The sequence below is a fragment of the Strigops habroptila genome, chromosome 14 (assembly GCF_004027225.2).
Source record: "Strigops habroptila isolate Jane chromosome 14, bStrHab1.2.pri, whole genome shotgun sequence".
NCBI lineage: Eukaryota > Metazoa > Chordata > Aves > Psittaciformes > Psittacidae > Strigops > Strigops habroptila.
The window spans coordinates 11,655,411-11,675,069 of NC_044290.2; the positions used below are offsets into that span (position 1 = coordinate 11,655,411).

At 63.8% G+C, this 19,659-nt stretch overlaps 5 protein-coding genes across 7 annotated transcripts in view; 3 read left to right on the forward strand and 2 right to left on the reverse strand.

The window, feature by feature from the left end:
• Positions 1–72: 72 nt before the first annotated feature.
• Positions 73–4,177, forward strand: GPRC5C (G protein-coupled receptor class C group 5 member C). The gene is made up of 5 exons (XM_030506410.1): positions 73–130; positions 1,177–2,236; positions 2,755–2,849; positions 3,072–3,218; positions 3,453–4,177. Exons 2-5 carry the CDS (start codon positions 1,219–1,221, stop codon positions 3,483–3,485), a joined length of 1,293 nt encoding a protein of 430 aa, XP_030362270.1. The 5' UTR covers positions 73–130; positions 1,177–1,218; the 3' UTR covers positions 3,486–4,177.
• Positions 4,178–5,662: 1,485 nt separating this feature from the next.
• Positions 5,663–7,946, reverse strand: CCDC137 (coiled-coil domain containing 137). Its single transcript, XM_030506412.1, has 6 exons — positions 7,663–7,946; positions 7,234–7,361; positions 6,872–7,082; positions 6,497–6,579; positions 6,313–6,392; positions 5,663–6,104 (listed from the first exon to the last, which is right to left on the reverse strand). The coding sequence occupies exons 1-6, from the start codon at positions 7,899–7,901 to the stop codon at positions 5,898–5,900; spliced, it is 948 nt and encodes a 315-aa protein (XP_030362272.1). The 5' UTR covers positions 7,902–7,946; the 3' UTR covers positions 5,663–5,897.
• A 94-nt stretch (positions 7,947–8,040) lies between these two features.
• Positions 8,041–11,815, forward strand: PDE6G (phosphodiesterase 6G). 3 transcript variants are annotated; one of them, XM_030506413.1, is made up of 4 exons: positions 9,072–9,149; positions 11,168–11,379; positions 11,479–11,519; positions 11,621–11,815. In XM_030506413.1, the coding sequence occupies exons 2-4, from the start codon at positions 11,234–11,236 to the stop codon at positions 11,695–11,697; spliced, it is 264 nt and encodes an 87-aa protein (XP_030362273.1). In that variant the 5' UTR covers positions 9,072–9,149; positions 11,168–11,233; the 3' UTR covers positions 11,698–11,815. The 3 variants fall into 3 exon arrangements, 1 of the variants encoding a protein (XP_030362273.1); XR_003994375.1 differs by lacking the exons at positions 11,168–11,379; positions 11,479–11,519; positions 11,621–11,815 and adding exons at positions 8,041–8,118; positions 9,622–9,942 and having other exon boundaries at positions 8,719–9,149; XR_003994376.1 differs by lacking the exons at positions 11,479–11,519; positions 11,621–11,815 and adding an exon at positions 8,045–8,118 and having other exon boundaries at positions 8,719–9,149; positions 11,168–11,186.
• An 83-nt stretch (positions 11,816–11,898) lies between these two features.
• On the reverse strand, positions 11,899–13,622 carry TSPAN10 (tetraspanin 10). The gene is made up of 3 exons (XM_030506414.1): positions 13,294–13,622; positions 12,364–12,947; positions 11,899–12,271 (listed from the first exon to the last, which is right to left on the reverse strand). The coding sequence occupies exons 1-3, from the start codon at positions 13,360–13,362 to the stop codon at positions 11,974–11,976; spliced, it is 951 nt and encodes a 316-aa protein (XP_030362274.1). The 5' UTR covers positions 13,363–13,622; the 3' UTR covers positions 11,899–11,973.
• A 258-nt stretch (positions 13,623–13,880) lies between these two features.
• Positions 13,881–19,659, forward strand: part of NPLOC4 (NPL4 homolog, ubiquitin recognition factor) — a 28,233-nt gene continuing 22,454 nt past the window's right edge. Inside the window, exons 1-4 of the mRNA XM_030506415.1 lie at positions 13,881–14,027; positions 15,119–15,199; positions 17,722–17,834; positions 18,754–18,933. Coding sequence (XP_030362275.1) covers positions 14,013–14,027; positions 15,119–15,199; positions 17,722–17,834; positions 18,754–18,933 — 389 coding nt within the window. The 5' untranslated portion in view covers positions 13,881–14,012. The remainder of the gene's footprint in view (positions 14,028–15,118; positions 15,200–17,721; positions 17,835–18,753; positions 18,934–19,659) is intronic.

The window sequence follows — 19,659 nt, forward strand, 5'->3', positions numbered from 1 at the left end:
CCGGCCGGCCCCGGCTGAGCCGCACCTCGGGGAGGGGCCGGGCCGGGCAGGCGCGCACGGTGCGGCGGGACCGGGGCTCTCCCGGCGCGGCGAAGCGAGGGGAGCGGCCGCGCTCCGGGCGCAGGAGCCGGTGAGCGGGGCTGGGGGGGGTCGGGGAGTCGAGTCCTGCGGGGCTGGGGGGCACCGGGAACCGTAACGGGAACGGGTCGGGACCGGGGACCCGGGAGCCGGACCCGGACCCAGACCCAGACCCCTCCGCCCCCCCGGGTTCGCCTGGGCGGGCAGCTGGGGCGAGTTGGGGCAAGTTTGGGCTCCGGTACCGGTCGGGAGCACCGGGGGTGCGGGGGGACCGGCCGGGCCGGCGCCGGTGCAGCCGGTAGGAGCTGCGGGCGCGGGGCTCGGTCCCAGCGCGGTGCGGGGGGTCCCTGCCCCCATCGCGGCCCCGGGGGTGCTGCTCGGGGGTTGGGGGGGTCCCGGCTCCCGGCCCGGGGTCACCTTGCCGGCAGTGTCCCGCCGGTTCCCCCTTCCCCAGCATTGGGGCTGCAGCTTTCTCGCTGCCTCCTCTTCCCCCTGCCCACCCTGCGCTCCCCAGGGTCACAGGAGCGGGGACGGGGACCCCGTGTTGTGCCTGTGCTGTGCCCGTGTCGTGCCGTGCCAGGCTGCAGCCACCTTTGTGCCAGCCCCGGACACGGGACCTGCGCTGGGTCAGTGCCCGGAGCCGGAGGGGGGAAATGGCACAGGAGAAGTGGAAAGGGGAACAGGCTGGAACGCAGGGACAAGCCAAGGGGACAGCCCCGTCCCCGGGTGTTACCTCTGCCATTGGCCCAGGGCTGTGTTTGGTGTTCCCAGGAAAGCCAACGGGCACGGTGCTGCCTGCTCCTGGCACCAGAGGGTGGGACCAGCACGGCTCCAAGTGCTGGTCATGATTGGAGAAATTCCATCTCAGGAGGGAGCGTGTGGGGTGCAGGGGGCTGAGCCCCTCCGGTGGCCTCAGGCCTCCAGACAAGGAGCATCGGGGTGGGTTTGGCTGTGCCAGCACTGACGGGGCTCCTGGCACCCAACTGCTCACCACGGCCTGGCAGGAGGGATGCTCTGAGCCCTGCGGCAGCACAGCCATCACCGGGAGCTGATCCACATCCCCAATCCCTGTGTCCTAACACCCCTTCTGTCCCGCAGGGTCCCTGGACGCCGCGCTCGGTGCCCGCAGCACGGTGCAGGATGGGTGCTGCAGCGGTGCTGCCGGTGGCAGCCTGCGTGCTGCTGGTCCTGCTCCCCACGGCCAGCGGCCAGACCAGCGCTCCCTCCGGCTGCGGCAAGGACCTCTCCTCCCTCTACTACAACCTCTGCGACCTCTCGGCAGCCTGGGGCATCGTGCTGGAGGCCGTGGCCAGCCTCGGTGTGGTGACCAGCTTCGTGCTCACCATCGTCCTGGTGGCCAGCTTGCCCTTCGTGCAGGACCATCAGAAGAAGAGCCTGGTGGCCACGCAGGTCTTCTTCCTTCTGGGCACCTTCGGGCTGTTCTGCCTGACGTTTGACTTCATCGTGGGGCCGGATTTCTCCACCTGCGCGTCCCGACGCTTCCTCTTCGGCGTCCTCTTCGCCATCTGCTTCTCCTGCCTGCTGGCGCATGCCGTGGCCCTCAACTTCTTGGTGCGGAGGAACCGCGGCCCGCGGGGCTGGGTGACGCTGGCGGTGGCCCTGCTCCTCGCCTTGGTGGAGGTCATCATCAACGCCGAGTGGCTCATCATCACGGTGGCGCGGCAGGAGGGCAGCTCCTCGGACCCTTGCCAGTTGGCGGACGCTGACTTCGTCATGGCGCTCATCTATGTCATGTTCCTGCTGGCGGCCGCCTTCGGCACCGCTTGTCCGGCTCTTTGCGGCCGCTACAGCCGCTGGCGCAAGCACGGCGCCTTCATCCTGGCCACCACCGGCCTCTCCGTGGCCATCTGGGTGGCATGGACGGTGATGTACCTCTATGGGAACCAGCGCGCGGGCGAGAAGCCCGGCTGGGATGACCCCACGCTGGCCATCGCGCTGGTGTCCAACGCCTGCGCCTTCCTCCTGCTCTACATCATCCCCGAGGTGACGCACGTGACGCGGCGCGGCCCCGAGCAGCCCTTCGAGGACGACGTGTACCCCACGCGCGGGGTGGGCTACGAGACCATCCTCAAGGAGCAGAAGTCGCAGAGCATGTTCGTGGAGAACAAAGCCTTCTCCATGGACGAGCCCTCCTTCGGTAGGCGCCGGGGCTCAAAGGGGACCCTCTTTGCCTCGCACCGGGGCACCGGGGCTGGCAACGGTGGGTGGTAGCGAGACGTCTGGCCACGACCTGCCCGGGATTGACGCCTTGACGTGGTTGTGGCTCCCAAAAACTCGCTGGGCTGGGTCTACCAGTTTGGGCTGAGCTCAGCACTGCAGGGGTGCTCCCGGCCCTCCGCCCCAGGCAGACGCTCTGCTCGCGAGACCCTACAATAACACAGGGTGATGTTATTGTAGGGAATGGCAGCTGGGCACCAGCGAAGGTGTCTGCAGCCCATGGGGCTGGGTGGGTGCTCCCGAGAGACCCTACAATAACAAACCCCGGCCAGGCAGCAGCCAGTGATGCAAACCCCAGGGACATCCCTCCTGTCCCGCGGGAATGGCGCAGGGCAAGGGCACTGAGTCAGCTCATTAAACCTGCTAACGAGGAGCAGCTCCCCAGGGGGGTGAGGGTGGCTCTGAGCCCCCCTCTTCATTGTCCCCATCTCTTTGCAGCCAAGAAGCCAGTGTCACCATACAGCGGCTACAACGGGCAGCTCCTCACCAGCGTCTACCAGCCCACCGAGATGGCTCTGATGCACAAGGGACCGGTAAGCGCGGTGCTGGGCTCTGCTGTGGTGGCCGCATCCTGCCTGATGGATGGGCTTCCAGCCGGAGTGGCTGGGATGGGGGCCAGAGTTTGGGGTCCCCCATGTCCAAGGGCTGCTGTAGCGGGGTGCTGGGGAGCATCACCCCTCACCTTCCTTCCCTGGGACCTCATGGGGCTGAGGGTGATCGTGGTGATGCTACAGCCCTCCATGTCTGTCCCATAGGCCGAAGGTCCCTATGATGTGATCCTGCCGCGCGCCTCCACGGCCAGCCCTGCCGCCGGCAGCACCAGCTCCACGCTGCGAGCCGAGGACGCGTTCGCGGCGCAGGCCCGGCACGGCAGCGCCCCGCGGGACGGCAGGACCTGCCAGGTGGGTTAATGTGCAACGCCGCGGGTGGGGAGCGGGCACCAAGGTCCAGCCCATGGCTGGGGACAAAGTCTGTCCCCACCGCAGCATCTCCCATGGGAGGGCTCTGCCCAGCGCCCCCGTGAGTCAGGCTGCAACCACAGCACCGGTGCTGGAGCCGGGTCTGCCAGCACATGCCGCAGTGCTGCTGCCACCTCAGTGCCACCCCAGCGCCATCCTGCTCCGCTCTGCCCGCAGGTGCAGTCCCCGTACAGCAGGAACCGGTGGTGAAGCCCCCATGGCACGGATCCCGCAGCACCAGCACAGCCGCGGCACCACCATCCCGCTCCCGAGGTCTCACCAAGCCTCCTCCTGCCCCACCACGTTCATCCCATCCCATGCAGCAGCCGGAGCCGGGTCCTATGCAGGAGATGCCTGGATGCATCCGGAGCCACCGCTCCTGCCTGTGGCACCCACAAGCTGCCAGCTCTGCCCGGACCCCACATCTCTGCCGCAAGGACCAGCTCCCATGGGGCCACCCCGACTTGTCCCCTCGCTGCCTTCGTGATGCACGGACACCCCCTGTCCCCATGCCAGGGACCACGCACTGCCAGGGAGCCAGGGGACGCCTGCCCAGGGATCCCAGTGGCGCTGAGCCCTCAGGTCCACGCTGACTCTCGCCACCCCCAGGGGTGTCGCAGGCCTTGAACTGAGCCAGCACCGTCCCGCTGCAGGGCGCAAGGTGACATGAAGCTCTCCCCAGCTCTGGCTCCTGCTGTGCCTCAGTTTCCCCATTGCTGGGGCTGGGACCTGACCCCTTTGCGGCTCCAGCCGCCTTCTCGGTGCCTTTCCCCTCCTCGGGGCTCAGGGATCCCTCCTGGGGAGCAGGGAGGGAGCTGGGCCCTCACCCTCCTCCTGGCTTCTCTATTTTTCCTCTTTCCTCCTTTTTTTCAGGTCAGCCCCAATAAAGGTGGTTTTTCCTACGTGGCGCTTGCCCGTGATGGGGAGGGGGTACCCAGCTCCCCATCCGCGACCCCACCATAGCCAACAGCTTTTGCCACGGTACCGGTGGGGTTCAGCCCTTTCTGGGGGGCTCCGGGGCCCCCCATGGCAGCACAGATGGGGCCGCTGTGCCGGGATCCGGCAGGACGGGCAGCACAGGGCGGGCAGATGGGCTGCCTGGCGGGGAGCGGCACGGCGCAGAGGACATGCCAAGGTCGGGGTGGTTTCTCCTGCCCGGATTGCCTTTCCCCTCCGCAGCGATTCCTCTGCCGGGCAGGAAGCCTGCGGCCAGCAGCGCCATGAATTATTCAGGGGCTGAAATGGCTGCGTGGGGGCAGGCGTGACCTGGTCTCCTTGAGCCGCAGCCGGGACGGTGCCGCGCACGAGGGATGCACAAGCAAGAGTTTGGCACATGCAATGTCCCGGCTGTGCCCTTGCCATCCAGCATGTGCCCATGGCAGCCCTATAGGCCAGGGATGGCCGCAGGAGCCGGTTGTTTGCAGCAGGATCTGGCCGCACGCCCCGGGGCTGAGCTGCGTCACCCGTGTTTACCTGGTGCTGGTTGGCAGTGGGGACATCTCCAAGCAGCACCAGGCACTCCAAGTCCCCGGGGGTGTTGTCACCGCAACGGCACGGTGAGGTCCCAGCATGGTACGTCCCACAAAGGCACCTGCAAGCTGTGCCATGGAGCGGCACATCCCGGGCAGCAAGGAGGTGACAGCCAAAGGACAAGGGAAAAACAAGGTGCAAACACTCTGTCCCCATTGCGGGCACACGGGAGCTGCCGGTGGCTCCGCTCTCCCCATGCCCAGCCCCTCCGGAAGCCTGGATCCCACCGGCTGCCGCCAGCGCCGGCCGCAGCGCCGGGGCCGGCCCCGCTCCAACAGGCAGCGCTTTGTGCAGGCGCTGCGGCACGGGGCAGGGAACAGCACGGCCTTTGTGTGCGCAGGTGAAGCCGCCGCCGCGGGCACGGGCTGTGCCGTGCCGGGAGCAGCCCCCAGGAGCCCTCCCCACGGCTGGGTTCCGTGGGGGGCCTCATGGCATGGGGTTGGTAACGGTGCAGTGATGGGGAGGGCACCGCGGTCACTGTGACACGGGTGTCTGGCAGGGACATGGGCAGTGCTGGGCTGGGTAAATGGCACTGAGGGCGGATCAAGGGCTCAGGCAGCGTCCTTGTGCGGTGACAAGGGATGAAACCAGCACGATGCAGGTGAGTTCAGTGGGATGCTCCATGTCCCTGGGGCTCCTCCGACCGGGAGCCAGGATGGGAGCCAGAAAGGCCATAGGCACACTGGGGTCTCCCTGGAGGCTGAGCAATGAGGGTGCTGCCTCCAAACTGACCCCTGCCAGGGCGAGGGACAGTGACATGCCCGCTGTGAGCTGGGAATGCCATCTGCCAGCACATGGCCTGGCACAGCAGGGTCCCTTTCCAGCCACCACGCAGAAAGGGACACCCTCACGCCATCGACACTCAATGGCACTTTTACTACAAGCATGTCCATGGCACCGTGGGGGTCCCAGCTCCAACACTGAGCCCATGAGGTGCCCCAAGCCAAAGTGAGGGGCTGTGGGGAGCCCCAGTGCTTGGCAACAGAAGAGCAGCACCAGGACAACGTCTCCTTCAAGTCCTGGGGTCCTGTGCTGCCTGCACGCTGCCTGCACACCCTGAGCGGGACCAGGCTCAGCTCATCCAGGCTGTGCTCAGCGCGGGACCCTGCGCCGGGCCTTGGCGCTCGCCTGTGCCACCTCCCGCTGCTGCTGCTTGCGCCTCTGGAGGTCCCTGTAGGCCTGGATGACACGAGCTCTCTCCTCCGCCACGATGCGCTGCCGAGCCATGGACACGGGCGCTGCCGGGGCCGCCGGGCTCTGGCCCAGGCGCGGTGTCAGCAGGAGCCGCTTCCGTCCAGCCTGCGGGCAGGGACAGGGCAGGTCAGTGGGGATGGAGGGTGGAAAAGGCAGGACCAGGCTCTGGGGAGCTGTCACCATGAGGCTGAGGCCGCCACTGGCCTTCCGGGAGTGATGTCCAGCACAAGGGAGGTGGTGACCCAGGTCCAGCCCCGCGGGTACCAGAGGGGAGAGCTGAGGGGTAGGAGCCATCACCCCCCCCCGATCTCACCTGCTCTGCAGGGCCCTGGCCCCTGGGCCGTGATGTGATGGTGGGTGGCTGCGTGACCACGTCCCCAAATGCCACTGTGTCTAAGAGAGAAGCAGACACCCGCGTCAGACAGTGGCACCCTGGAATACCCACCATACACTGTCAGGGAAAACAGTGACCCCAGCCACCCCAGAGCCAGACCCACCTTGGAACAGGCTCTTCTCCAGCATGGCCTCTTTCTTCTCCTCCTTCTTCTTCCGAGCTTTTTCCAGCTTCTTATTCTGAAACCTGAAGAGCTGCGTTATGGCCAGGACTTGCGACCAAACAAGAAGCAAGTAAGTGAGTTCCTACCCCATGGGATCCCCCCAAAACCAAGGGCCCCACAGCTCTCCCCCCAGCTCGAGCCCAGCCAGCAATTCAGTCCCATGTAGAGGAGGTCCACAGCCCTCCACCTGCACCCCAGGCACTGCTGGATGCTGGACCAGTGCTGCAGCACCAGCAAAGCACCCACCACACACCCCAAACCGGGCAGGGGGACAAGCCCCATCCACCCCAGCAGCCGCGGGGGCCTTGCTCTCACTCTTTCTTCCTCTTGGACTTCTCCGGTGCCACCGGCTCCTTCTCAGGCTCCCGCTGCAGCTGGTTCTCGGTGAGGAACAGGATGCGCTGCACCTCCTGCTCCATGCGGCACATGTAGGAGCGCTCCGACTCCCCCTTCCCTCTCCTGAACTTGGGGACGGGGACCTCTCCCTGGGCTTTGGGGGCCTTGGACTTGGGCTGCTGCTTCTTCTCTAGGAGAGACGGGTGGCATTACGGCAGCAGTGATGGCTGGGGGCTCCCTCCCGCTGCAGGGCAGGGATGGGACATCACTGGGGGAAGGAGGATGCTGCGCTGCGGGATCCAGCTGTGCCAAGGGCTGCTCAGTCCGGCTCTGTATCCCACCTGCCGCCTTCTGCTTCCTGGGATCCGGGCGCTTCATGGCCTCACGGCTCCGGATGAGCTCCCGCAGGCGGAAAGGGATCTCCTGCTCGTCGGGGTGCTTGGGCTTCATGTTGTCCAACTTCTGCTTCCTGGTAGAGAACGGACACCGTGTGAGGACTGTCCTGAAGCACCGGGATCCAGGCACGGTGCGACACCGGGATTTGGGCATAGCAGCGACCTGGACACCGAGAACCGAGCATGGAGGGACATGGGGACCGGGGCACGGCAGGACACCGGAGCTCCTGCACCTGGTGAGGCACCAGCTGGCCCGGGCACGGCGGGACACCGGGACCCAGCTCCCGGGAACGGGGCCCCCGACAGAGCCCAACCGGGCTCCGAGACCAGCGTGGGTCCAAGCCTGATCCCGAAGGGATTCCCCCGAGCACTGACCTACTGCGCTGAAGGGCGGCTGGTCCCGGTGCCGGTCCTTGTCTCTGTCCCGATCCCGGTCCTGATCTCTGTTTCTGTCCCGATCCCGGTCCCGATCTCTGTTTCTGTCCCGATCCCGATCTCTGTTTCTGTCCCGGTCCCGGTCCCGATTTCTGACCCTGTCTCAATCCCGGTCCCTGTCCCGATCCCGGTCGCGGTCGCGGTCGCGGTCCCGGTGCCGGTCCCGGTCCCCGGCCCATGGCTCCGCCGCTCCCCACGTGTCGCCCCCACCGCCTCTTCCGCCTTCCTCCGCCCCTGCCCCGCCCCCTGCTCCTTATTGGTCACACGCCTCACCGCTCCTCATGAACCGGCCTGCCATTGGCTGGGAGAGCTGTCACTCAGGCGGGGCCAGTCCGGGCGTGCAGTGGCCGGATGTTGTTGCGCCGGGCCCGGGGGCTGCCGGGGGCGCGCCGGGGGGTGAGGGGGGACCCGGGGGGGGGGCAACGGGAGGAGGGGGTCAAAGGGAGGGCCTGGTGGGGTGCTGGGGCCGGGAGGGTCTATGGGGGGGGACATGGGGTCCTGGGGGTGTAGTGGGGGGTGCAGGGAGTGGGGTAAAGGGCTGGGGGGGACAAGGGGGAGCTGGGGGGGGGGTAAGGAGGTGCTGGGGGTGTGATATGAAGGAGTGGGGGGTAATGGGTGCTGGGAATAGATTGGGGGGGCTGATGAAGGGACAGGGGTGAGCTGGGGGGGCAAGAGGGTGCTGGGGATGAGGAGAGCTGAGTGGGGTGATAAGGGGGAGCTGGGGTGAATAAGGGGTGCTGGGGATGAGTTGGGGGGCTAAGGACGAATTGGGGGTTAGGGGGATGACATGGGAGAGCTGGGGGGATAAAGGGGTGCTGGGGATGGGGGGCTGAGGGGGAGAAGAAGGGGGACCTGGGAGGATGGAGGGTGCTGAGGATGGAGAGGAGGATGAGGGGGGCTGTGTGCTCTGCGGGGGGGTTGGTGGTGGGGGCAGGGTGCCGGGGTAGGGCTGTCCCCATGTGTCCCCCCAACTGGTGTCAGTGTCTTGGTTCTCAGGAGCCCCCGGATGGCACCGGCAGCCGCGGGGGGGTGCTGGGGGCAGGGTCCCCCCACTCCCACCCCACCAACACCTCCAGCATTCGGGAGCGCTCGGACACGCCGGCAAAGGACAGCGGCACCTCGGGCACCGCAGGGAGCAATGGCAGCGTGGGGGGGACCCGAGGTGACGAGGGGCTTCCCCCTCCACCGACCCACTGCTGCGGGACCGGCTGCCCCAACTGCGTGTGGATCGGGTACGTGGAGGAGCTGCTGCAGCGGTACCGGGACGGCGGGACCCGCGCCCTGGCGGCCGTGGAGGAGCACGTGGAGGACGAGAGCATTAAAGCGATCCTCAGGATGGAGATCAGGCTGCGCATGGGGAAGGACTGAGCATCCCCTGGCCCCCCCAAAGCCGATGGGGACCCCCCCCAAGGGAGCCTCTGCTCCAGGTTGGGCAGTAGGATACAGACTGGCCTTGTTTGAAGTGTTTCTGTGTGTGTTGGGCTCGTGTTGTGATGGGCTGGGCACAGCCTGAGCCCCGCCAAGGACCTGCGTGGCATCACCCCATGGGCAGGCAGCGGCTCACGCATGTCCTGAGCGCCCTGGGGTGGTAAATCCCACCCAAGGGCAGGCGGTGCGTGTCCCCCCCCCCCGGTGTCACTGCTCTTGCCCCGTCCTTGCGCTCCCAGCTTGGGCTTTAAGCATCATTTGCGTCTTGTCTGTGACCTGGTGAATGGGGAGGGCTGGGGTGCCGCGCCGGACCCCCCCTCACCGCGGCCATAAGCCTCTTAGGGGCTTCTCTGGTGCGAAGGGAGGCACAGGCAGTGTGCGGCCCCCAGCACGTGGGGCCTGCAGCCTCCAAGGGCACCGGCACCGAGGTCACAGCCTCACGGGCTGTTCCTGGTGCCTTTTCTTCCTTAGTTGCCTTTGTTTCCATGTTAAACCCCATCAGTTTGGCTCAGCACATCCCTGCTCCATCCTGCCCATGTGGGCTGGGGGCTCGGAGGCTCCTGGCCATCGGGATGAGCTTCCCCACGGAGCCACCAAGCCCTGGGGCAGCGCTGAGGACGCCCAAGCTGGAGGCAGCAGTTGGCACCAGGGCCCTGCTCCGTGCCACAGGAGTGGCCGGTTCTGCCGGCTTCATAGGAAACGCTCCCAGATCCCTGTAATCCTATTTGTTGGAGTGCAACTAATTGCAATTAGTGGCAGGGGCTGAAGTTCAATTAAAGTGTACTGAGATTATTCCTTTTTGTAATTGCTTTAGGGCTGGGATTAAGGGAAGCTTTGGAGTGATACCATCCCGTGTTCGGTGGGGCTGCCCAGCCACTCTTCTGCCAGATTTTGGTGCAATTTGGGGTGAAGGCACCTATGTTGGCACCGGTAGGGATGAATCCATCCCTGGCAGGGCAGAATCCACCCGGTCCAGGATGGATTCTGGAAGTGCCTGCAGGCAGGAACCCAACAGCAGCATCCCTGGGATCAAGGGGCACTGGGGTGACCTTTGGGGAGCAGGGTGTCCCCCTCGGTGATTTGGGATCCTGACACCATCATTCCCAGCGGCACTAATCCAGACCCCCCCATCCTGCGGGGAAGGACACCAGATTACCCCTGCGAGAAGCAGGGACGTGAGTAATCCTATTACCCGGAGCAGGATAAATCTGCCCTCCCCTAAAAGCCCCCCCAGAGCTCTGCAGGGCACGGGCTGGCAGGACAGAGGGGCCCTGCGGAGCAGCGCTGGCCTCGGGGACCGCGGCGGCCAGGTAAGTTGGGGCTCTGCTCCATGCAGGATGGGACCCGGTCCCGGTGGCACTGGGACACACTGGGATGGGACAGTGCTTTGCTCCAGGCAGGAGCTCGCTGTTGGGTCCTGTTCCTGCAGCCGGGAGCCGGGTGTTTTTGGCATCTCCCCAGGCCAGATCCCATAGCCTGGACCCCATAGTGGGGCTGAACCCCTTTGCATCGGTGCTGGATCTCACACCCAGCTCATGGTGTGGCTGTGGTGCTTAGAGGCACAACCACAGCAGGATGTGCTGCCCTGCAATGTCCATCTGCCCCAGCCGCCTGCATCCCAGCACGGATCCGGAGGGATCTGCAGCATGGGGTGCCCACCATTCCCAAATCCCATCCTGTTATCCTGACGGACACTTTGCTCCCATGCTTTTGGCACTCGCGGCTCAGCACAAACCCCAGCATGAGCCGTGGCGGAGGGTCCCAGCAGTGGCTCCATCCATGCCAGGGTAGGGGGCAAGGGCTGGAGGAACAGCCCCGAGGGATGCAGCAGCTCTATTTCCCCAGGGATGCCCTTCCCTGACTTTGGGGAAAGGGGATTATCGGGCTCTGAGCTGGACTAAGTCAAGGCTGCGGGGAGGGGGCTCTGCCAGGGGGTGGATCAGTGATAACCGAGGGGTGCGGGGGGGGCACACAGGGTGGTAGGAGAAGCCGCTGCCCCCACATCTCCCCTCATCAGGTGTGAGGAGCCGTCCAGCGCCAGACCCACAGCGACCGGGGGCCAGCTGCCATCCCCAGCAGAGCCATGAGCCTGGAGCCCCCCAAGTTGGAGGTCAAGTCAGCCACGAGGGTGATGGGGGGACCCGCCACCCCCCGGAAGGGACCACCCAAGTTCAAACAGAGGCAGACGAGGCAGTTCAAAAGCAAGCCCCCCAAGAAGGGGGTGCAGGGGTGAGTGGGGCAGGGACGCGGGGGGACACGGCTCTATGTGCCGGCGTGGGGCAGGGGGGGCTGGATGGGGGTCAGCGCAGACACTGTCTCTCTTTGCAGGTTCGGCGACGACATCCCGGGCATGGAGGGGCTGGGAACAGGTACGGGGGTCCCGTCCCCCCTTCACAGTGGGTTGGGAATGGGGCTCGCTGCAGCCTGCAATGGGGCGGTTGTGCTGACACAGGCTCTCTCCTCTCCCCAGATATCACCGTCATCTGTCCCTGGGAAGCCTTCAGCCATCTGGAGCTGCACGAGCTGGCGCAGTACGGCATCATCTAGGCAGGCTGCGGCCACCACTGCCCTCCCGCCCCGTAGTGCTGTGTAGGTAGAGCCTGCCCCGTCCTCACGGAGGGGCTCAGCCTGGAGAAACACTCATTAAAACCCAAAACGAGCACGAGGAGCCTGGTGTGGTGCTATGGGGTTGGCAGGGATGTGCATGGAAAGCGAGGTGCGATGGACAGGACACGGGTGGGGTTTGGCTTTCTGACAAGGTTTATTCGGGGTCGGATCACCCACCACCATGTCCCCAACCCCACGGTGCCCCCCACCGCACCCTCACTCCCGCGTTGTGATGTCTCCGAGCATCTTCAACGCCATGAGCGCACCGATGGCTTCAACCAGCACCAGCACGGCCGCACCGGCCGCGATGGCACCGGCCTGGCCGCGGAGCCAGGCGCTGAGCTGAGCCACACAGCCCCCCACGTACACCACGGTGCCGGCCACCACGTCCCCGAGGCGCAGCGCCCCGGCGGCACACAGGGCATTGGCCACGGTGCCGTTCTGCCACGGGTCCAGGCAGCAGGACGCGGGGACGCTGCACGCCTGCGCTCCCGGGGCGCTGCAGTTGAAGTACCTGTAGGGATAGACAAGGAGAGCGGCCGGTTCCATGCCCGTGCAGCGCGGGGAGATGCCCATCACTGTACCCACCCCGGTGCCCCCACTCACGGGTTGGCCTCCCAGTCGCGGTAGGAGCCGAGGCCGCAGCACCGCAGGCTCCGCTGCACCTCATCCACCAGGAAGCGCAGGTCGGGCTCGTCCTGGTAGCGCAGGAGGCAGAGGAGCAGCGCGTCCCGCAGCGCGTCCCGCAGCCGGTGCCGTGCCGCCAGCAGCAGCAGCCCCCCCAGCACCTCCAGCCCCGCGAAGGCGAGCACAGCGCCCACAAAGAAGCGCAGCAGGCAGGGGCTGGAGCGCAGAGCGCCCAGGCAGCCGGCCAGGGACACGGCGCTGGCCCCCAGCCCCGCCAGCACGAAGAGCAGCATGGGGTCAGAGCCCAGCGGGACAAAGCGCTCCCCGGCCAGCGAGCCCTTGGCCAGCAGCCCCCAGACCCCCGTGGCCAGGGCCAGCAGCCCCAGCAGGAGGAAGAGCAGGTTCCAGAGGAAGGCCAGGTACCGCACGCACTGGCTGAAGGTGCTCGGTGCGGGGGGGATGCGGCAGCTCACACCAGGGTCTGACTCTGCTGCGGGAAGGTCCGTGTCTCCATCATTGTCATCATCAGAGGAGGAGTAGGGCAGCTCCACCAGCCTGGACACCTGCGTGGACACACAAGCTGCTCATAACCATTAGGGCAGCCCCCCCCAAAATGTACCCCCTGTCCCGCATCCAGGTGCTGTCACAAGCTCCAGGAGCCACCATGCACCCCCAGCACAGGGTACCCCACATCCACCCCATGTGCGACCCATCACAGAGAGCCCAGCGACTGAGAAATGGAGAGTAGGTGCTCTCCCGGAGACCCTGCCCCTAACAGGGACCCCTGGGTTCATCCCTATGGAGACGCCCAGGGATGCGGGCGCTGCATGGAGCCAGCACCCAGCGGCCGGGGAACACGGGTGCAGGGGCAGAGGGTCCCAAGGTGGGGACCGGGGGTGCCGGCGTTACCTGTGGCAGGAGCCGGGTGCTCTCCCCGCGGCCGGCCGCCCCTCGGGGCCGCGCTCTGCCCAGCGCCATCGTGCTCGCAGCCCGGTGCCGGGGCTCGCAGCGGTCACGCTCCCATCATGTGAGGGGCTGTGGCCGGCGCTTAAATAGGGCCGCGGCTCCCGGCCCCGCAGCTGGGTCCGATGTGGGTCCGGCCCCACCGCAGCACCCACACTGGGGCCGGTGGTGCGGGGTGAGCGCGAGGTCAGCCCCCGGCAGAGCCGCCATCCCGCTGCCCGCCCCTCCGGAGCCCACCCGAGCTCCGCGAGGGGACACCGGGGGACCCCACGGCCGGGCCGGGCTCCGCTGCATGATGCTGGGGGGACCGGTTGTGTGCGGAACGAAAGTGTGGGTGCGGCAGCGCGGGGGGAACGAATGATGAGGTTGCACCTAGGCAGCGTGGGGGACCGCTACGGGTGTAGCACCGAGGCAGCGAAGGGGGACGGCTATGGTGGGTGCACCGCCCAGCCCCGCCCGGAGTAGGAACCCTCAAGCAGCGGAACGCGTGTGGCGGGGCGCGGGGCCCGGGCGGAGCTAGCGCAGGCGGCGGGCCGGGCCCGGGAGGCGGCGGGCCTGGAGCAGGGCCGGGCCGGGGCGGGCGGCGGAGCGGGGCGGGCAGGGCCGGACCGGGCCGCGGCGGGGCCGGGACGAGGCGGCGGGGCCGGGACCCGGCGGGCAGCGCCATGGCCGAGACCATCGTGAGTGGGGCCGGGCGGCGGGGCCGGGGGGAGGGGCGATGAGGCAGCAGATTCGTGCGGGGCGGCGGGGCTGGGCCGCGCTCCCCCCGCACCGGGGCCGCACCGGGGCCGCCCGGAGCGCGGCTAGCCCGGGGTGCGGCGGTGCTCCCCCCCCACCCCCCCCGGAGCGTGCGGGGCTCGGCACCGGGAGCCCGGGTCCCGCTCAGCCGAGTCCCGGGGAAGGGGCCCCGTCCCGGCCGGGAGCCGGTGCCGCTGGAGGGGCTCCCGGTGCCGGGAGGGTGCCCCGTGCCCGTGGCGCTGGGTTTGGTGCGGTGCTGGAAGTTGGGGCAGTGTTAAAGGGGCTCGTGTGGGGTGATGCCGGGACACCGCAGCGCCCGTGTCCTCCGGTGTCCCCCCGTGTCCTCCCGTGTCCCTCCTTCCAGCACACGCTGCCAGCCTGAGCCTGGCTCTGCGGAACCCAGCAGCAGGTGAACGTGCTTTAGAACATGCTTTAAAGCAGCTTTAGAACGTGCTTTAGAGCAGCTCGAGTCACTTCTCCAGCTCTCAGCAGCTTGAGGACGCTGACGCTGGTGTTTGCTGCTCTGTGAAGGGCTGGCCCCGGCCTTTTTGCCCCCAAAAAGCTGCTGGTTTTCCCCGTTTCCCACTCCAGGTTACAGCACAACTGCTGCTCTGTCTCACAGGGCACCCTGAGCCTCGTGGCTCTTCCCCTCGTCCCTTCATTAGCCATGGAAGTCGCACACCGGTTGAAACAAGAGCGCAGGTGCCCACGAGCACCAGTTAGACCAGTGTCTGTGGGCAGGTTCCTCCCATGGAACCTCTGATTCATCCTCCTGCAAGTCTAATTCCACGTCTGAGGTCAGAGCTTGGACCCAAACAACAGCAGCGTCAGTTGGTGCCAGCTCCTTGCCTCGTGCACGTGGGTACCTCACCCCGTGGTGTCAGCCCCCAGCCGGTGCCCCCCCGTGTGTCTGCCGTCCCTCCTGCAGAGCAGCGTCAGGGGCAGGAGGGGGGAGCGTTAGGAGCTGCAGCAGGGGGGGCTCCGTGCTCTGCCCCCCGGCCCGGCGCTCACCCGGGGTGTCCTTGACCCGCAGATCATCCGCGTGCAGTCGCCGGAGGGGGTGAAGCGAATCACGGCCACGAAGCGTGAGACGGTGGCGACGTTCCTCAAGAAGGTACCTGGGGCTCTGCAGGGGCTGGGCTCTTGGGACGCGTTTGTGGTGGGCTCCCAAGGAAAGGGCAGCGGGGGAAGAAGAGGCAGGACAAGAACACAGGAAAGCTTAGAGCAGCTCCAGTGCCTGAAGGGGCTGCAGGAAACCTGGAGAGGGGCTTTGGACAAGGAGTGGAGGGACAGGCCAAGGGGAATGGCTTTAACCTGCCAGAGGGGAGATTGAGATGAGCTCTGAGGCAGAAGCTCTTCCCTGTGAGGGTGCTGAGGCGCTGGCACAGGGTGCCCAGAGAAGCTGTGGCTGCCCCATCCCTGGCAGTGTTCAAGGCCAGGTTGGACACAGGGGCTTGGAGCAACCTGCTCTAGTGGAAGGTGTCCCTGCCCGTGGCAGGGGTTGGAACTGGAGGAGCTTTAAGGTCCCTTCCAACCAGCTGGTGACTCTATGAAAGCTGATAGCCGAAGCCTCTGGCCTTTTCAGCTCAGACTCAGCTGCTTCGTTTGTGCTTTGAATAGCATTTGAATGTGCTTTGTGTGCTCCTGGTTTTCCAGTATGGTTTGGAGAGAGCAGGGAGGGAATTAAGGCGAGTTCTTAAGGTGATGTTGGAGCCTGTGGCATCTGCTGGGAAGGATTTCCACCCTGGGATGAGGAGAACACGCGAGTGCTGGAGATGTCACATCTGGAGTTGGCTGTAGCTTGTTCTTTGGTCTCAATTCAACTGCTCAAGGTTTCAAGTTTGCTATTCAGGAGTGAGCAGTTCTGTTTCCTTCCCTCCTGGAACTCTGCTGTAACCTGGAACTGTCAGACGAGGATTCCTTTGCTTTATAAGAGAAGTACTTTGTGTTCCTGTGCCTGAAGGGCCATTCTTTCAGTCAGCTCCGTTTCCTTTTCCCCTGCGAGGGGGAACGGGAACAGAGCGAAACCTTCTGCTGTCTGTGAGTCATTGGCTTTGTTCGATGCTTGGGCTCAGACCATCACATCAATCCCCACCTGAGCAGGCGAAAATCCTGCTGGATTTCAGGGCTGGGTCGGAGCCACCCCTCGGCCTCTCAACAGCTTCACCCAAGGAAGAAAAAAGGCTTTCAAATGCCTGTGCAAAACAAGCTGCTGCTTTCAGGGGTTCATGTTACCTGAGGCAGTGTGGAACAATCCTCTTGCAACCACTTGGTTGGAACAAAAGCATCAGCACTCACTGACGTTGCCTCTTGGCCTGGGGAAAACTCTCTCCTCTTCCTGAGCCGAAAACAAGAGGTGTTTAGGGGTGTTTTCCTGGTACGGGGTTTGCTTGAAAGAGGAAAGTTGCAAATGTCACCACCCAAGGTCTGTGCGTATTAATAGCTGTGGATTTCAACGCTGAGATGTTAATCCATATGGTGGATTTTGTATCTAGCTAGATTGCTGTAATTAAACCAGCATCAGGTTCCTGCCTCTGTGCTGACAATGAGCTTGGATCCCCCCTTGGCTCCAGAGAAGCCACGAAAGAAGCAAGAAATCAGTGAGGAGGGTCTCAATAATCTGTCTTTTATAGCAGCTCCTTGGTAAGAGCGCTGCCAAAGTGGCCCCTGGGCTGTGTGCAGGGTGGAATCGAGGCAGGAACGTGGGTAGGAACCTCTTGGTGATGTGGTGGGGGACTTGTGAAGTGTGTGGCCTCACGAGGTAATGTTTAACTCTGTCAGGGGATGGACTGTTCGAAATAGAGAGGCTGCTTTCCATGGCTTTGCCCTCTGTTTGTGGCTCCTGAGGCTGGTCCTGTGTGCGCTCACTGCTGTGAGCCCTACCGAAGCCACAGGGAGATGTTCTTGGTGCAAATCAAGGCTGTTAGCTTAAGGATTTAGGATGAAACTTGTCATCTAGAGAAACTTTTAACAGCACTTTTAAACTGACCTTGTCTGTAAGTGGCCCAGTGTGAAAATTGCTGTTGCTGTGAAGAGGTGTTTGGCTGAGCAAGAGTAAAGCAGCCTTAAAGTGAGCTGGTGAGAGGATGAGCAGGGAAAAACCTGCCTGGGCCTGGGAGGGCTGCTGTGAGGGGGAGTTCCATGGGAGGAAAGAGGCAAATGGGGAAAAGCAGAGGGAAGAACAGCAGGAAGAGCTTGAGTGAAACTCATGTAGCAACGGTGGGTGCGAGCGGAGCTGAGGGCGAGAGATCTTGGAGGTGAAGCTCTGGGTGGAGGAATTCTGGTCGCAGGAGATGAGAGTGACTTGGCAAGGCTGGAGCGAGAGAACCAGGTAATGAGGAGAGTGTTTCCCCCTTCTAGTCATGACAGCACTTGCCTGGATTTAGATAAAATGCTGCATTTGTGTCGTGTGAGTGAGAGACACGTTCTGTTTCAGTTCCTTTTTAAATAGCTCTCTCCTGTGACTGAGGGTTTCTGCTTTCCTTGGTTATCCGGTGCCCTTCAGAAGCGCAGATGAATTCAGCTCAAGTTTTGCAACAGAAGTTCCCTGGACATAGCCCTCACTCCGAGCAGCTTTCAGCATCTGCCCAGGGGTGTGAGGTACCTCAGACCGCGTCGTTCTTCCCTCTCTTTCAGGTTGCGAAGGAATTTGGCTTCAGGAATAATGGCTTTTCCGTGTACACCAATAGAAACAGGACGGGCGAGATCACGGCGGCGCAAAACAAATCCCTCAACTTGCTGAAGATCAAGTGAGTGCTGGGGGAGCGCCGAGGGTGCAGGGGGGTCTGCGCACAGGGAGCCCCCCCTGAGCCTGCCCTGGGGCTGGGCAGCCGCAGCCACGTCTCCTTCCAGCAGTGCCAAGCTTTTGGCTGTCACTTGCCAGCTCCTCGAAGGGACAAGTGTGATGTGTGAAGCTGGGGTGACCAAACTGACTACGTGTGAGGCTGCGGCAGCCCTTCCTTAGGTCACTTGTGGTGTGTTTGGTGGCAAGGCAGCAGCAGGCCCCTGTTTGCTCTCACAGCCTGCAGCAAGATCCCTCACCCCCCTTTCCCTGCCGCCACCCTTTTGCTGTGCATGGATGCCAGCGTCTGACAGTGCCGGCGCCGGGATGAGCGGTGCCAACGGTGCAGTTGCTCCGTGTTTGCTGGGAATGTTTTCATTCTGTTGGTGTCAAGAGTAACATTAAACTGGTTAAAAATACAAGAGCTGTTACCACCGCTTGCAACTTGTCACTTGAATGTGTCAGCGCTGGCAGCTGCCTCGGGAAGGCTGCGACTTGATGGGCACAGGATCCACACAAGTTCTTTCTCCTGCTAGAGCTGTTGCTTCTCTCCGTATCCTCCTGTTGCCTTTTTCTCCATCTTTACCCATCCCTGGCAGTGTTCAAGGCCAGGTTGGACACAGGGGCTTGGAGCAACCTGCTCTAGTGGAAGGTGTCCCTGCCTGTGGCAGGGGTTAGAGCTGGAGGAGCTTTAAGGTCCCTTCAACCCAAACCAGGCTGGGATTCTATGATTACTTTATATGTGTTTATTAGTGTATATTAGTTTATATGTTGTTATATATGATTCTGTGATATAGTTTATGATAAATTACATGCTCTCTGTGATCTGGGAGGTTTGCTACCCAAAAGCACCTCCTGATACCCATGTGTTGTTCCCACACCTGCAGGCATGGTGATATGCTGTTCCTCTACCCCTCGAGCCCGGCTGGCTCCTCCTCAGAGACCATGGACACCTCTGTCTCGCAAAGCTTGCGGCCTGTGGGGGCCCCTCAGGTGGTGGAAGATGAGATTGACCAGTATCTGATCAAACAGGATGGGAAGATTTACCGGAATCGAGACCAGCAGCTGTGAGTACGGGTGGAATTTGCTTCTGCTGGTGCATCTGTGCCTCACCAGAGCTTGTAACCTCTTGTCTGAAAGCAGCAGCCAGGAAATGTGCTACAGGACCTGCCCCCTGCGCTGCTGCTGTGGCCCTCGCTGCCTCTGCAACGTTCACAAGGGAAAACAGCCCTTGTCATTGTCCTGGAAGGTTAAATCAAGCTCTGGTGGAGGAAGGAAGCAGATACCAAAATCCCAGGGTCTTTGCCAGGAAGGACTCATTTAGAGCATCTATTGTTCTGGTCAAGGTGGCCCCTGCTTTGGGATTTGGGATCGTATATTTTGTGCTCCTAAAACATTTGGAGTTCTCTAGATTAAATTGAATGCTTTGAATCATCCCCACTGGGACGGGGATGTCCCAGCAGCCGGTGCTGTGCAGAAGCAGTAGGTTGTGCTCTGTGTGTGGCATATTGCTCAGGAAGCAGGGGCCTGCTGTCCACAGCAGCTTCTGTCCCATATGGTCTCAATATGCAGCTCCCACCCGGTGCTGGGTGAGCATCAGGGTCAGATTTGCTTCCTAAATCCTCTGTCAGAGCAGGGAGCTGAGCTCTGTTGCCTTCTCTGGTCACTGCAGCCTGCCCCTGCTCGGGCAGAGTGAGCACAATCACACATCACTGTCTTCAGGTGGTGCCTCAGCTGATGTCCCAAGCAGGAACACGGGATCTTCAGATCCAGCCACTCCTCATAGAGGAAAA